This window comes from Verticillium nonalfalfae, assembly GCF_003724135.2.
Source record: "Verticillium nonalfalfae strain VnAa140/NRRL 66861 chromosome Unknown scaffold_41, whole genome shotgun sequence".
NCBI lineage: Eukaryota > Fungi > Ascomycota > Sordariomycetes > Glomerellales > Plectosphaerellaceae > Verticillium > Verticillium nonalfalfae.
Window position 1 is genome coordinate 16523 of NW_021167266.1, and position 13061 is coordinate 29583.

The following is a 13061-nucleotide window of genomic DNA, read 5'->3' on the forward strand; positions in this document are numbered from 1 at the left end:
ATGGCAGTATTCAAAGTCAGATATTTTAGCTATGTTAGCGCCGTGTTCTGCTTCTTTCTCTTTTCTGACATCTCTCAAGTCAACGCACAAGCCCCCATTCAAGCACAATGGTCATCCAGGGGCTATGGCGCTGATGGCCCATGGCCTGCCGTCGAGGTCACCGTGGGCTCCGATTCCAAGCTCGCACTCTTCCCGGGACGGCCGTTCCAGACATTTGTCATTTCTACCGACTACTGCCGGCTTAACATCTCGGAGGGCTGCTATGCCTCCATGGCCGGCACATACAACAGGGCTCAGTCCGAGATGGAGAGAACTGGCTCCGACATGGGTATCCGGTTCTCGCCACCTCACAAGGAGTCGATGCTCGGCATGTCCGTCCGCGGCGGTGACTTCGTCTCCTGGGTTGATTCCGCGGATATTGGACACGCCAGAGTCGCAGATTCAAGCCTTGTGCTCATCGAGTCGCAGATGATGGCCTACCCTGGGGGCCAATGGTACCCTATGTCGGCTGGTTGCCTCGGCGTCGGCGGTCCCAGTGCCATCAATCAATCCTTTACCACCGGCACATACCCTATCAACGCCACCCTCATTCCTGGCAGGCTCTGGGAGAGAGGCGATGTTCCCTCCAACTCTTTCGGCCTTCACATTGGCTCCATGCAGCCTCCGCTCGGTGGCTCTCTGTGGTTCGGCGGTTATGACAAGAATCGTGTCATAGGCGATGTCCTCGTCACAGCTACCAGCTTCCACGAAGCCCCGATCACCCTCAGGGACATCAGCCTAGAGGTTGTACAGGGCGCGTCACCCTTCACTTTCGACACCAAACAAGACAACCTCCTGACAGCCAACAACGACACCATGGGCAGCGCCCTTCCCGTCTATGTCGACGGCTGCTCCCCGTATCTCACGCTCCCGAAGTCTACCTGCGATAATATTGCCTCGCACCTCCCCGTCATCTACGACTCTGGCCTTGGCTTATACCTCTGGAACACCAGTGATCCCTACTGGCCCCTCGTAGTATCATCTGCCTCTGTCCTCGCCTTCACCTTTCTCGCCAGCTCGAACACTGAGACCCTTGTCGTCCGCGTTCCTTTTTCACACTTAAATCTCACGCTCACTGCCCCTCTCGTCAACGGCGATCCCAAGCCGTACTTTCCCTGCTTCACCGGCGGCGACGGCCTCTACACCCTCGGCCGGGCCTTCCTGCAGGATGCCTTTCTGGGCGCCAACTGGAACCAAGACAAGTGGTTTGTGGCCCAGGCGCCCGGGCCAAAGGTGCAGGCCTCGCCCGACGTGGTGGCCATTCAGGAGAGCGACGAAGCCATTGAGAGTGGCTCCAACGACTGGGCGGCGTCGTGGGATGGGTTCTGGAAGGTGCTCACCCCAGACGAAGTTGACGTTGGCCCTGCAAGCACCGGGCTCAATACCGAGACGGCGTCGCCACCAGGTGACGATACAGCCGGGGATGGCGGTGGGCTGTCTACTGGCGCCATGGCAGGCATCGGCGCCGCGGCCGGGGCGGTCGTTCTGGCGTTCCTGGCGGCAGGCTTCTTGCTGTGGCGGAAGCGCAAGGCCCGGGCTGGTTCGTCAAAACGTCAGCAGCCAGTCGACGCCAATCTGAACGGCTGCCATGAGGATGGGGTTGTAAAGGGACCAGGAGGGTACCGGTACGGTAATCCGGCCGAGTTGCGGGACACGTCGCCGCCGTCAGTTGTGAGAGAACTGGACGGCAATGCACAATGGCCGCAGCATGAGGGCGATGACAATAATGGACCAAGAACTCACGAGCTGGCATGATTTGACTGCAGGTACATAATAGTTATCACGCACATTTGGTAGTATGTATACGACATTTCATGAATTTTGGATTGCTGACCTCGACAAGGCACAGGGGCCTCATTTCTTGCCTGAAAACCAGGTGACACTGTCGAGTCTCAAGTGACCCGAAGTAGTAAACAATTCCTCAGAGAATCGAAGCTGCAACTTCGACAAAAGTAGGTACTTCGTTCGATATCGCATGTATGGACGGCAGACCCTTGAGGTGCTCTTTGAATATTGTGGTCGGATGCAAAGTGACGCGATTGCTCTACAACTGTTTTGTGTTACTGTACAATATGATACCAAGCGCAGCAAACTCCTCAAGGCCTGACCTAGGCCGAGCCATTTTTTGTTTGCCAATCATGTGACAATCTCTCATGCGAGCCCTGTGCTCTGCCACACCGTGCTTCTTGCTCGCGATGCGCAAGCCATGCTGTCCCTCCAAGCCATCCCTCCAATACCACCATTATGCTTTCGAAACCCGAACTGACACGTGGTGAGTGGAGCTCTAATCGTCATCCGTGTAGCGAGGACCGCTCGCAGCAGGTGTCTCGGGCGCGCCGTATGCTGCTGGTGTGGGCGCGCTGTAGTAGCCCGCGCCGGACGAGAAACCGCTGGCAGCGGGTGTGGGCGCAGCGGCCGCTGGGGTTGGGGCAGCATCCGCGCCGCCCCAACCGCCGGCCCAGCCGCCGGGTGTTGGCGCGTTGACGGCTCCGGGTGTGGGGGCTGAGTAGGCGCCTGGTGTAGGGGCATTGAGCGCTCCGGGTGTGGGTGCGCTGAGGCCGGCACCGGGCGTGGGAGCATCGTAGGCGGCGGAAGCTGAGTAGCCGCCCCATGAATCACCTCCACTAGCAGCGGGCGTTGGCGCTGAGGCTCCTCCATAAGCGGGCGTCTTGGATCCGGAGCCCCAGGTATCAGCGCCGTAAGCTGGCGTTCTTGATCCAAGGCCGAACGCATCGCCACCAGGGGCAGGCGTACGGGCGCCAGATTGCCACGCCGGTGTTCGATTCCCGCTGCCGTAGGCGGTACGGCTGCCGTCACCTCCATAAGCTGTGCGTGAGCCATCCGCCCATGCAGGCGTGCGGGAACCAAGATCACCCGATCCGCTCGACTTCCAAGCGGGGGTTCTACCACCGTGGTTCGCTGCGGGTGCTGTGCCTTTGTCAGTGACGGGTTTAATATCAGTAATGATAAGTGAAACTTACTCCTAGAGCCCCACGCCGGAGTACGCTCTGCGCCGGCCATGGGTGTGCGACCTCCCTGCCAGCCCGAGTCGCCGCCGCCGCGACCACCTCCGCTGCCAAAGCCGCCGCCCCTTCCACGGCCTCCACGGCCACCAATATCGATAACGGCTCCCGTGTTCTTGTCCTTGTAGCTGAGATGGTCTTTGGGCACACTGACGGTTTTGCTCTTGGTATGCAGCTCAACCCGTGCATGTGTTTCCGTGGTATCCTTGACAATACCCAGCAGACCTTTGTAGCCGCCCTTCTTGATAATGACAGTCTGGCCAAGCGCGCGATCACGACCAAAGGACTTGGGGGGCGCCATCTTGCCATCTGAGCCAGCAGGAAGCCTCTTCATGGCAGGGTTCATCTGGTCCAGATTGGGGCCGCTGGGGACCACGCGCCCACCCTTGGCTGCGATAGTGGTGACGTTGCCTGCCCTGGTCACAAACACACCAGCATTCTCCTTGTTGTCATGGCTGTGCAAATAGATGTAAGATCGGTAGATGTGGATGATCTTGCCCTGTCTCTGCTGGCCACCCCATTCACGGACAACGTCATCAAGGCGGATCTCTGATCCGTTTCTGTCGGCCGCAACAGCAATCTTTCTCTGAGGGAGTTTGTTGGTGATCTGCGACGGCACGACTTGACGGGCGTCGCCATTTTGGTCGAGGACAGCAACCGATTCGCGATCGACTTTAACGATGCATCCGACAGTCGTGGGATCCAGTTGAACAAGATCAAGCAGCGAGTACTGGCCGAGGGATCCCTGGCCGCCCATGTCGCTGGCCTCGCGTACATCCTTGCTGAAGACGGTGACTTCCATGTTTGTCTGATCGGTGACAAAGGTGACACGATCGTCTTGAATCTTGACAACCATACCAACTTCATCCCGGAATCTGCTGCCACCGATGACCTTTACATGGTCACCCTCCTTGAACCGCTTGCGCAAGCCTTTGGTGGGCACTTCGATGACTTGACCCGCCAAGACGCCCTCGATAACCTCCAAGGTGACGATGTCACCAGAAACGGTGGTAGCTCGACCGACGACGCCCTTCTGCTCGCCTTCGTACACCTCAATAACATCGCCGGGCAGATATGTGACGTTGGTGTTGCTGTCCTTCAGGCTTGCAGCAAGCGCCTTCAGATCAAGGTTTTCCGTGCCGTCCTCGGCACCTGAGGCGAAACGGGTGACCTCCTCTAGAGTAGGGTTGACATCGGTAACAACCAGCTGCTGAATCTTGTATTCCTTCACCTGGAAGCCATTCTCGAAATCATCTCCCATGTAGGTCCAGATTTTGGTTTGAGGGTTGCCTTGGATGAACCGAGGGTGTCGCTTGCGAGCCTCGGCCTCGTTGAAGAGGCGCTGCGGAGGCCGGGGGCCGGGCATGCCCACCGGACGCTTGCGTTTGCCATCAGCCGTAATCTGGGTGGCGGAGTCGTCCCGTACACCATAGTCCAGTCTGGGGATGAAACGAACACGAGCTTCAAGGCCACTCTCGGTAACATCAACAACTTGGCCCAGGTCGCCAGCGTGTTTCTGTGGCCTCTTGAGCCGAACCCACGCTCCTGGCTCTAGGGTCGCGGTCTTGGTGACGCGCAGAAGATCGGGACGGTCTTTGATCTCAACCAGAATCAGCTTGCTTCGGGGGTAGACATTGAGCATGCCATCGAGTGCGGCCATGATATCGCCAGAACGCGCTGCCTCAACGTAAATATAGCCCTTCATGACCGAGTTGGTGCCGCCACGCTCAAAGGCAGAGATGATGGCCATCTCCTCTTTTGTGCCCATGCGCTCTTGGATCCTCTTCTGAATAGAGAAGACAACCTCTCGCTCCTTTCCTTCCTTGCATCGCACGGCCCAAATAGTGGGATCGTCAACACTAGGCATCAGCAGACGCTTGGGAACCACGGTCGAGTCACCGAAGCCCTTGGCTGCGCGACGATTGCCGTAACGTTGGCGGAGGATCTCGGCTTGCTTCTCGGCGTCCATGCTGGACTCCAGCTCTCGCTGACGGTCAAGCTCGCGGTGCCTGCGATCGTCATTGAGTCTTCCGGTATCGACGACGTCGTCAGGATGTTCGTTGTCGATAAAGTCTCCTATCTCTTCGCCGTCTTTTTCGTCATCCTCGCCATCTTCCTCATCGTCGACTTCGGCTTCGATATCGAAGAAAGCGGCGCGCCTGTCTCGGTGGCGCTTGCGACGATGGCCCTGTGAGATACACGTTAGCATCATGCGCCGTATGAACAACATGGGGGCTCCAGAGGGCATGCACGACCAGAGGTCAGGCTACAGAGGGTGCGTACCTGCTGAACATCATCCTCGTCATCCTCGTCATCTTCGTCGTCCTCATCGTCATCGCCGGCCCTGCCCCGTGGCTGATCGTCTTCATCATCCTCGTCCTCTTCAGCCTCGTCGTCATTCACAGCGCGACTTCCTGACTTGGCGGCAACCGGCGATGCCTCCTCTTCATCGTCGTGGGCAGGGCTGTGATCCCTTGCGTCGCTCCTCTGGTGATCAGCATCGCCGTTGGCATTCTCGTCATCAGAGACATCGGCGGGGGCCGGGTTGAAAGCTTCGTCATCGTCGGAGTCATCGAACTGATTATAGTTGGAAGCCATCTTTATTAGAAGGTGAGGCGATTGCCTCTGGCCAAAAGTACTGGGCTGCTTTCGATCAAGGTTCTGGCTGGACGGAAGGCGCGAGGGTTGGAAGAATTCAAGTCGACTGCGCGCGCGTCCGCTCTTTGTCTCGGGGTGGACGCGGTATTTGTACGTTGGCAGTTGGAGTCTGCGCCCAAAGATATCGGGGGGACGGAGAGTTGGGAGAGGATAAAGGCAGTCCAGTCGAGGTTCGCGACGTGACTTTTTGGTTGGTCGAAGTTGGTAGGAGAAAGGAACCCAGCTGGCCTTGAGTGCACGGACCGCCGGTCGAAGGTGTTCACCAAGGTACACCGAGTTGCTCACCGTACACCGGACCCCACCTCCTCATTCACTATCCCAACTACCGAGGGTAGAGACCAATAACCGCCGGTTCGTTTGCTGAGGAGCTGTTGTTTCTGTGAATGATGAGATCGGCGATATAATGTTATCTTACATACTTCGGCCATTCAGTCTTTCGTGTTTTCTCAATTCATTCAATTGGGCTCCTATCGACAGCCTATGACTGGTTCATCTCGGACCGTGTACGAAGTATCACTCTGCTTACAATGAAGGCAATTGTCATAGACGAGTTTGTCACAGTATGAAGTTGATCAGGAGAATGACACAGAAAAGAGGCTGACCACTCCAGAAACTTGAACAGATCCATACCACTGAGGTCCCAACGCCAACGCCAGCGCAAGATGGTTTCCTCATCGAGGTCGAAGCGGCAGGAGTGAACTTCGTGGACATCCTCTACGCCCAAGGAAAGCATCAGAACAACCGCTCACTCGTTCGTCCTCCTTTTACTCTCGGCCTGGAGCTCGCCGGGACCGTCCTCTCGGCGCCCTCGCGCTCCATCTTCAAGCCTGGCGACAAGGTCTTCGCCGGCCACACGGGAGCATACAGCGAGGTCATCGCCCTCCCCTCAACTGCTGTCGTGCGCCGGATCCCTTCTTCGTGGGACGTCTCCGGCGCGGCCGGGATAGCCGCCACCCTTCCCGTTGCCTACGGAGCCTTCGTGAGGGCTGGTTTACAGCCTGGGCAGACTGTCCTCGTTCATGCTGCGGCAGGTGGTCTGGGTACCATGGCCGTCCAAGTTGCCAAGGCCATGGGCTGTCGCGTCATCGGAACGGCGGGTTCCGCGGAGAAATGCGCCGTAGCGAGGAAATACGGTGCTGAGGCCTGCATCAACTACTCCGATGAAAAGGAATGGTGGAAGCGAGTGCTCGACCTGACTGGGGGCGATGGTGTCGACGTTGTTTTTGACCCCGTCGGCCTGCTCAACTTGTCTTTGAAATGCACGGCTCATTTCGGGAAGCTTCTCATAGTTGGATTTGCTGGCGGCGAGATTGAGAATGTCCCTGCGAATCGCCTGCTGTTGAAGCAGGCGTCTCTGATCGGATACGTAAGAACCCCCTCCTCTGGTCGCCCACGAGAGTGGAGTGCTGACACTGAAAGCGTTTCGGCGAAACTTTGCGGCGATCACCGGAGGAGGACGAGGTGCTATGGAGCGGTCTGCAATCCTTGATCGACTCGGGCGCCGTCGTCCCTGTCGTGTATGATACCCGTTATAGCGGACTCGACAGCGTCCCGCAGGCTCTCCAAGACATGATGGACAGGAAGGTGTGGGGGAAAGCCGTCATCACAGTGAAAGAAGTAGCCGAGGCCCGGCACGGAGCAAGACTGTAACGAATACACATTTGAATAGCTGAACTCCGTCACAGCTGAGCCTCAGTCATGTGCCAGCGCCTGCTGCATATGACGTCTCCCGCCAATCTAACTCGTCGTACTCACCCAACCTTTTATACTCATGACCGATCACTGTCCTCATCGTCATCTCATCATCCTAGCGAGAAACTGGCTTTTGAAGACATCAGTCCATGGATACTGAGCGCCTGCAAAAGCGAGAATCCCCAACAGACATACCAAATACACGTGGAGGCAATGCTGGACCCAAACGCCGGGCTTCGCCATGCAAGTTCCACACGCAGTGAGCCAAGGCCTTGCGAGCGTGGACACCACAGTTCCATCTCGTAGGAGTGTCGCTGCGCGTGGTTGTTGTCATGAATATCATGGCATCTTGACACCCCAAACCCCCCTTCCGGCAGTGACGCCCAGCCAGTCACCATATTCGCCATTCGCCATGTGGGGCACCCAGCCTAGGTTTCCAATCTCGTGGTCACATTGCCAGCTTGCCGATGGGTTGCGGTAGCTGTCGGGCTGGCCAGCTCCGTTCATGGCTCCAGTCGAGTTAAGAAGGTCCCAGATCAGGACCTGGCAGTCATCCGCTCCCGAGGCCAGCGTGCCTCTTCTCAAGGGCGACCACTCTACACAGTTGACAGAGCCGCCGTGACCGCGGAGCTCTAGCAAAGCCTGACCGGGCTGTCGGACGTCCAAAATGCGGATGATGTTTGAGTCTTGCGCAAAGGTCGCGAGAAGATGAGTATCATGGGGCGACGTAGCAAGCCTCATCAAGGGCGGAGGGTTCGTCATGGTCTGCTGGGCCAGAGTAGGACTGATTCTTCCACCATTGGCGTCTCGGAACAGTGTTAGCAATCTTGTCATCGGACAGGTGTGAAGCCAGAAACAACATACCTCGGTCGTCCTTGGACGTGGGCTCGTAAATGATGGTACTGTGCTCGAGGCTGCGAAGATCAAACATGCGTACGCTGCCGTCTTGACCGCAGCTAACAAACACGTCAACACTATTGGCGCAGAAGCGTACGTCGTAGACCTCCTTGTCGTGCGCAATCAACTGGGTCTTGGCCGTCAACGATGGAATATCCCAGATGGTGCAGGTCGTATCAATGCTGGAGGTGATGATCAAGCTCGGGGAGACGGTATTCCAGTCCAGAGATGTCAGGGGCGCAGTGTGGTCGGGGGTTTTTGAGTTGGAGAGGAGAGCGAGCGGTGTTAATTTGGTGGCGGTCGTTTCCCGCTTGTTGTTGATCGAGTTGCTCTGCTGCGTGGGCGCCGACTCGGAGGGCAGCGACCAGAGCCGGAGGTGGTCCCCTGACGTGGCAAGCAGGTCGGTAGACTGCTTCTGCGACGAAGGAGGCTCCCAGAGCAGTCGCGTGACGGGGTACGAATGTGTGGCCTCGGCGATCTTGGAGAACTCTAGGCTGTGCTTTGCGCCGCCCGATTGCTGGCCATCGGATGGACTGGGCACCACTTGGGTGTCAAGGATTTGGATCTGCCGAGTATGATGAGCTAGGGGTGAGCTTGCGTGTCTAGAGAAAGGGACGTACAAAGTTGTGGCCGTCCTCGAGGTAGCTGCCAACTGCCAGCTTGCCTGCGCTGTTCCCTTGAGGTGTCCACTTGCACCAATCAAAAGCATAGAGTGCCCATGGCGCAAGGTAGTTGCTGGCACCAGGCTGCGCGTTCGCCAGGTCGTAGCCAGAAGTGCCCGGAACGCCATCTGACATGCTCGAATCCGCACGGGGCCGGATGTCAGCCAGACCCAGGGGGGTGTTCGAAACGACCCTCTGGGACCCTGGTGCGTTGTATCTTCCATCGGAGGGAGACATGTACTGCGACGGCGTCGTGCCACCAGGCGTTGTCGGTGTGTAGGGCGAAAAGCTAGACGAGCCGTCGAAGCCCGCGGCAGGGGAAGAGCGAGAGTAGCTGTGCGACAAGCTGAGGGTCGGTGGTTTCGACGGCGCTGCGTACTCGGACTGCTGGGACTGCTGGCTGGGGCTCTGTAGCGTGGGGAGATTGGGCGCAGTGTTGGCGCTCATGGGCGAAGGTCGCGAGCCGCTTCCCATGCCGCCGGGTTGCAAGACGTTAGGCACAGACGATGAGCTGTGGTAGGAAGCAGTGCTGGGCGAGGCCTGGTCCAGCTTGATCTGGGGCCCCGAGGCGGAGGAGGGGTATTCGCGCGGCGAGGTGGGACCGGACTGAGCCATGCCTGCGGGGGGCATGTGCAATTCGTCGTGTTGCGAGCCGTACGTGCCAGTCCTTCGTGGAGGGCCGGGAGGATACTGCTGCTGTTGCTGCTGCTGATCCATGGCCGCGTCGCGAGCAGGGAGACGAGGGGCGAGGGCGAGTGCACACACACACACACACACACACACACACACTTCCTAGTATGGTCGCCGTATGATGATGGTTTAGGCCGACGATAAGGATCAGGGAGACTCGGTGGGTGATGGAGAACGGGCGTCGCTGGTGTCAGCGTCAGCGTCAGCGTGAACGTCAATGTCGGCGCGAGACTTCTTGCGTCCGTACCTAAGGAGAGGGAGAGGTTGGCGATCAAATGTTGTGATTCTGAGGGGTTGGGTGGGTGGCTGCGACAGCAGGACCTGGCGGCTGGTGCTGCGGTGGATTCTGACCAGGCTCAGGTTCAGGCTCAGGCTCTGGGCTCTGGGCTCTGGGGTCGGGTTTTGCTTTGGGATCAACTAACTCGCTGAGAAGGGGGAGCATTCAAGGCACTGGCCAGCTGTCACTAACCTGATTAGGTAATATCAAACCTCCAGAGAGTCCGTCGATGCTCTGAGCTTCAGGGGCCAACAGTGGGGACATTGGCACACATGGCCCCTGGAAAGAAAGCTTCGGGAGCCAGCTCTCATCCCTTGGATCAAAGTTATCATGCGCGCGAGTTCGTGACAAATACGACCCGATCACAAGTAGGAGCAACTGCACAAAGGAGGGATCATGTATTTTGCTGCCAAACGTACAAGTGGTCAGGTCTCTACGCCATTGTTGACCCTACCGAAAAAAAGACGAAGGGACCTCCGTATGAGAAGACCGCCAAGGTGCACCAGCTCCTCGCCAGAGCTGAGCTTCCTGGCACGCGAGCTTATGTAAGGTAAACAGAGCGCCCGTGGCCCAGGGAGCAACCAGCCGCCAATCCTGTGACGTCGCGAGCTTGGAAGCAAGCTCACACGCTCACTCTCACATGCTCCTCCCCCGTGAACCAACCACATCCTCCAACACGGGTCATTTTGGCCCTCCGTGATGCGAGCCAGGCAGCCAGCACCTCTGGAGACGAAAAAGACGGCTATCTACCTTCCGCTTCTAACCCTTCGTCTGTCGATTTGACCCCTCTTGTCCAGCGTCGGTCCAAACAGCCAACAATTGTTGCCGGCTCAGCATGGGTTGTCTACAGCTCTCCTGGCTTTAGAACAGATATCCACGAAATACCCAAGCCACCTTGAACTCTGCGAATCTTGCTGTAGAACCCCACATCGCTGCTTCCTTCGCCATGGCGCCTTCAAAATCCTCGTTTCTAGACCGGCTATCGTCGCCTCGTGGCAGCGCACCCTTGTTGCCATTCCATGAGAAACGACGTAGATCTGATGATTACGATCTGGACAACCTATCGCCAAGACAAGACGACTCGATCCTTTCTGAGGATCCCTACGCTGCCAAGGGAAGACTTTTCTTGCGGTCACCTTCTCCTGCAGACCCCGACCCATGGAACGAGAGGGCCAGTTCGACCGGCTCATCGTCTAAGCTCAAGCCCCATCATGCTTTCGATGGGCCACCACCTCCCATAGCAGCGTCGATCGTCATCCCGCAACGTTTGGCGCCCGCATCGCGCTCACGAGAACGGAGGCCCGGGAAGAGTGCTATGAAGAGTTCCGGCTCCAGCCGCCTAGGCCTTGGCAGTGTTCTCTTCGATGCCACGTCTCAAAGGCAGGCGGCCAACCCAGCAGACTCCACGTGGCGCGCCCTGCAGCGGCGAGAACAGGCCATCGGGAAAGAGCTGCAGGATCTCCTCGATATGCAAGCCATGGGTCTCGTGGCTGGGAGCGAGACCGCGACCTCGTCGAACGCCAGCGATGCGGACGCCTTCAGCGACACGGGCAGCAGCACGCCGACTGCAACGTTTTACTCGACCGTCACCTCGAGGTCGCGCATGACGGCGTCCCTCGACCACCCAACGCGCGCGACGCCGCGAGGGGACGTCATTCCCATCCGTCAGCCCAAGGCGTCGAAGCCCCCGGGTCTGCGTGCTGCCCGGAACGGCCTGCGAAGATCCATGACGGCGCTAGCCAATCTCAAGGCTGAAGAGGATGCTCATGTCGAGGCGGCTTTGTCCGATCGCAAGAAAGCGCTGGTGTATCTGCAGAGATTGACGAAGAAGCAAGAGGGCATCTCGCGGGAGCTGCACTCGCTCGCTGATGACGGCGAAGAGCCGTTGGCCAAGGAGCTGCGTACCCTAGGCGACCAGCATCAAGCGCTTGACCAGGAGATACGCGAGATGGAAGAGACGTTAGTGGGTATGCGGAATCGCCGTCGCTGGCTGGGACGAAAGATGGACGACGTCAAGAACAGACGTGAGGCTGGCTTGAGCGGCTACCGAGGCGCGATGAAAGAGGTAGAGGGCGAAGTTTCTTCATTGATGCGCCGCCCCCCTATCGAGCCCCTTGATCTCGAGGTACTGATGACCGATGCGAGCGAGAGAGGGGACGAAGGCATGACGGGCCTTCCCAGTGGCGAAGAGTTTCTTCAGCTCATTCCGGAAAGACGCACACCAGCACTAGCCATGGAGTGGTGGCAAGGGGAGATTAACATGTTGGAGGCCCGCAAGAACCAGATTGACAAGGACCGCGAGGCCCTCGAATCCGGGTTGGGCTTGTGGAATGACTGCGCGACCCTTGTTGCTGGCTTTGAGGCGAACTTACGAAAGGCTATGAAGGGCGAACCGACGGGTAAGGGTAAAGAGAAGGCTGCCTCGCCAGAGGAGGCCCTTCGCCAACATATTGCCGGGATGGCAGGGGTCATTGAACAACTCCAGGAGTATGTGGGCATTGCGGAAACCAACAATTGGAATTTGCTCATATGCGCCGTCGGTGCCGAGCTGGAGGCCTTTGAAGAAGCCGAGAGGATGCTCCGGAATACTCTCGAGTCATCAGACGAGCCTACCCCAGCACCGGACAAGTTGCTCGTTGAGGACAACACGGAAGAGCAAGGACCAGCGCACGGAGAAGCAGAAAGCAACGATAGATCGAAACACGAGGCCGATGAGAGTGACAACGACGTCCCGTTGGACTTGTTGGTCACGGGACGTGAGGAGCAAAACCATCAAGAGGGGAAGCGCACGAGCGGGAAGGATCATCACCATGAAGAAGATGAAAGTGACAGTGGTGTTCCGCCTCCTGAATTTTTGGCAGAGCACGACCCTGAGGACGGAGATTTTCATACTACAAGCAGATGAGCGCAGAAGTTCGAGGTGTCTAGGTTTGCCCGATTCAAGATGGCTGCTGTGCTTAGGAATAATTCCAGAGCAGTATCGACATTATTATTGCCACAACCCAGGTCTAATTGTCTTAACACGTGCACCTGCAAAGCGAATGGTAGGCTTCAGTATCAAAGGTACTGCCTATGGGTAACCTCGGCTATGTGCCGTGGGTTTCGCCGTCTCGCCTATAACAA

At 57.8% G+C, this 13061-nt stretch overlaps 5 protein-coding genes across 5 annotated transcripts; 3 read left to right on the plus strand and 2 right to left on the minus strand.

Annotated features, from left to right (window-relative positions):
* D7B24_006103 (uncharacterized protein) lies at positions 1–1794 on the plus strand (the record flags this gene model as incomplete). The annotated part of the gene is made up of 1 exon (XM_028640242.1): positions 1–1794. The coding sequence occupies one exon, from the start codon at positions 1–3 to the stop codon at positions 1792–1794; it is 1794 nt and encodes a 597-aa protein (XP_028495498.1).
* Positions 1795–2323: 529 nt separating this feature from the next.
* On the minus strand, positions 2324–5660 carry SPT5 (transcription elongation factor spt5; the record flags this gene model as incomplete). The annotated part of the gene is made up of 3 exons (XM_028640243.1): positions 2324–2967; positions 3021–5250; positions 5346–5660. 3 exons carry the CDS (start codon positions 5658–5660, stop codon positions 2324–2326), a joined length of 3189 nt encoding a protein of 1062 aa, XP_028495499.1.
* Positions 5661–6247: 587 nt separating this feature from the next.
* D7B24_006105 (uncharacterized protein) lies at positions 6248–7370 on the plus strand (the record flags this gene model as incomplete). The annotated part of the gene is made up of 3 exons (XM_028640244.1): positions 6248–6280; positions 6331–7086; positions 7140–7370. The coding sequence occupies 3 exons, from the start codon at positions 6248–6250 to the stop codon at positions 7368–7370; spliced, it is 1020 nt and encodes a 339-aa protein (XP_028495500.1).
* Positions 7371–7751: 381 nt separating this feature from the next.
* On the minus strand, positions 7752–9688 carry D7B24_006106 (uncharacterized protein; the record flags this gene model as incomplete). Its single annotated transcript, XM_028640245.1, has 3 exons — positions 7752–8218; positions 8277–8874; positions 8930–9688. 3 exons carry the CDS (start codon positions 9686–9688, stop codon positions 7752–7754), a joined length of 1824 nt encoding a protein of 607 aa, XP_028495501.1.
* Positions 9689–10884: 1196 nt separating this feature from the next.
* On the plus strand, positions 10885–12843 carry D7B24_006107 (uncharacterized protein; the record flags this gene model as incomplete). Its single annotated transcript, XM_028640246.1, has 1 exon — positions 10885–12843. The coding sequence occupies one exon, from the start codon at positions 10885–10887 to the stop codon at positions 12841–12843; it is 1959 nt and encodes a 652-aa protein (XP_028495502.1).
* Between the last annotated feature and the right edge of the window lie 218 nt (positions 12844–13061).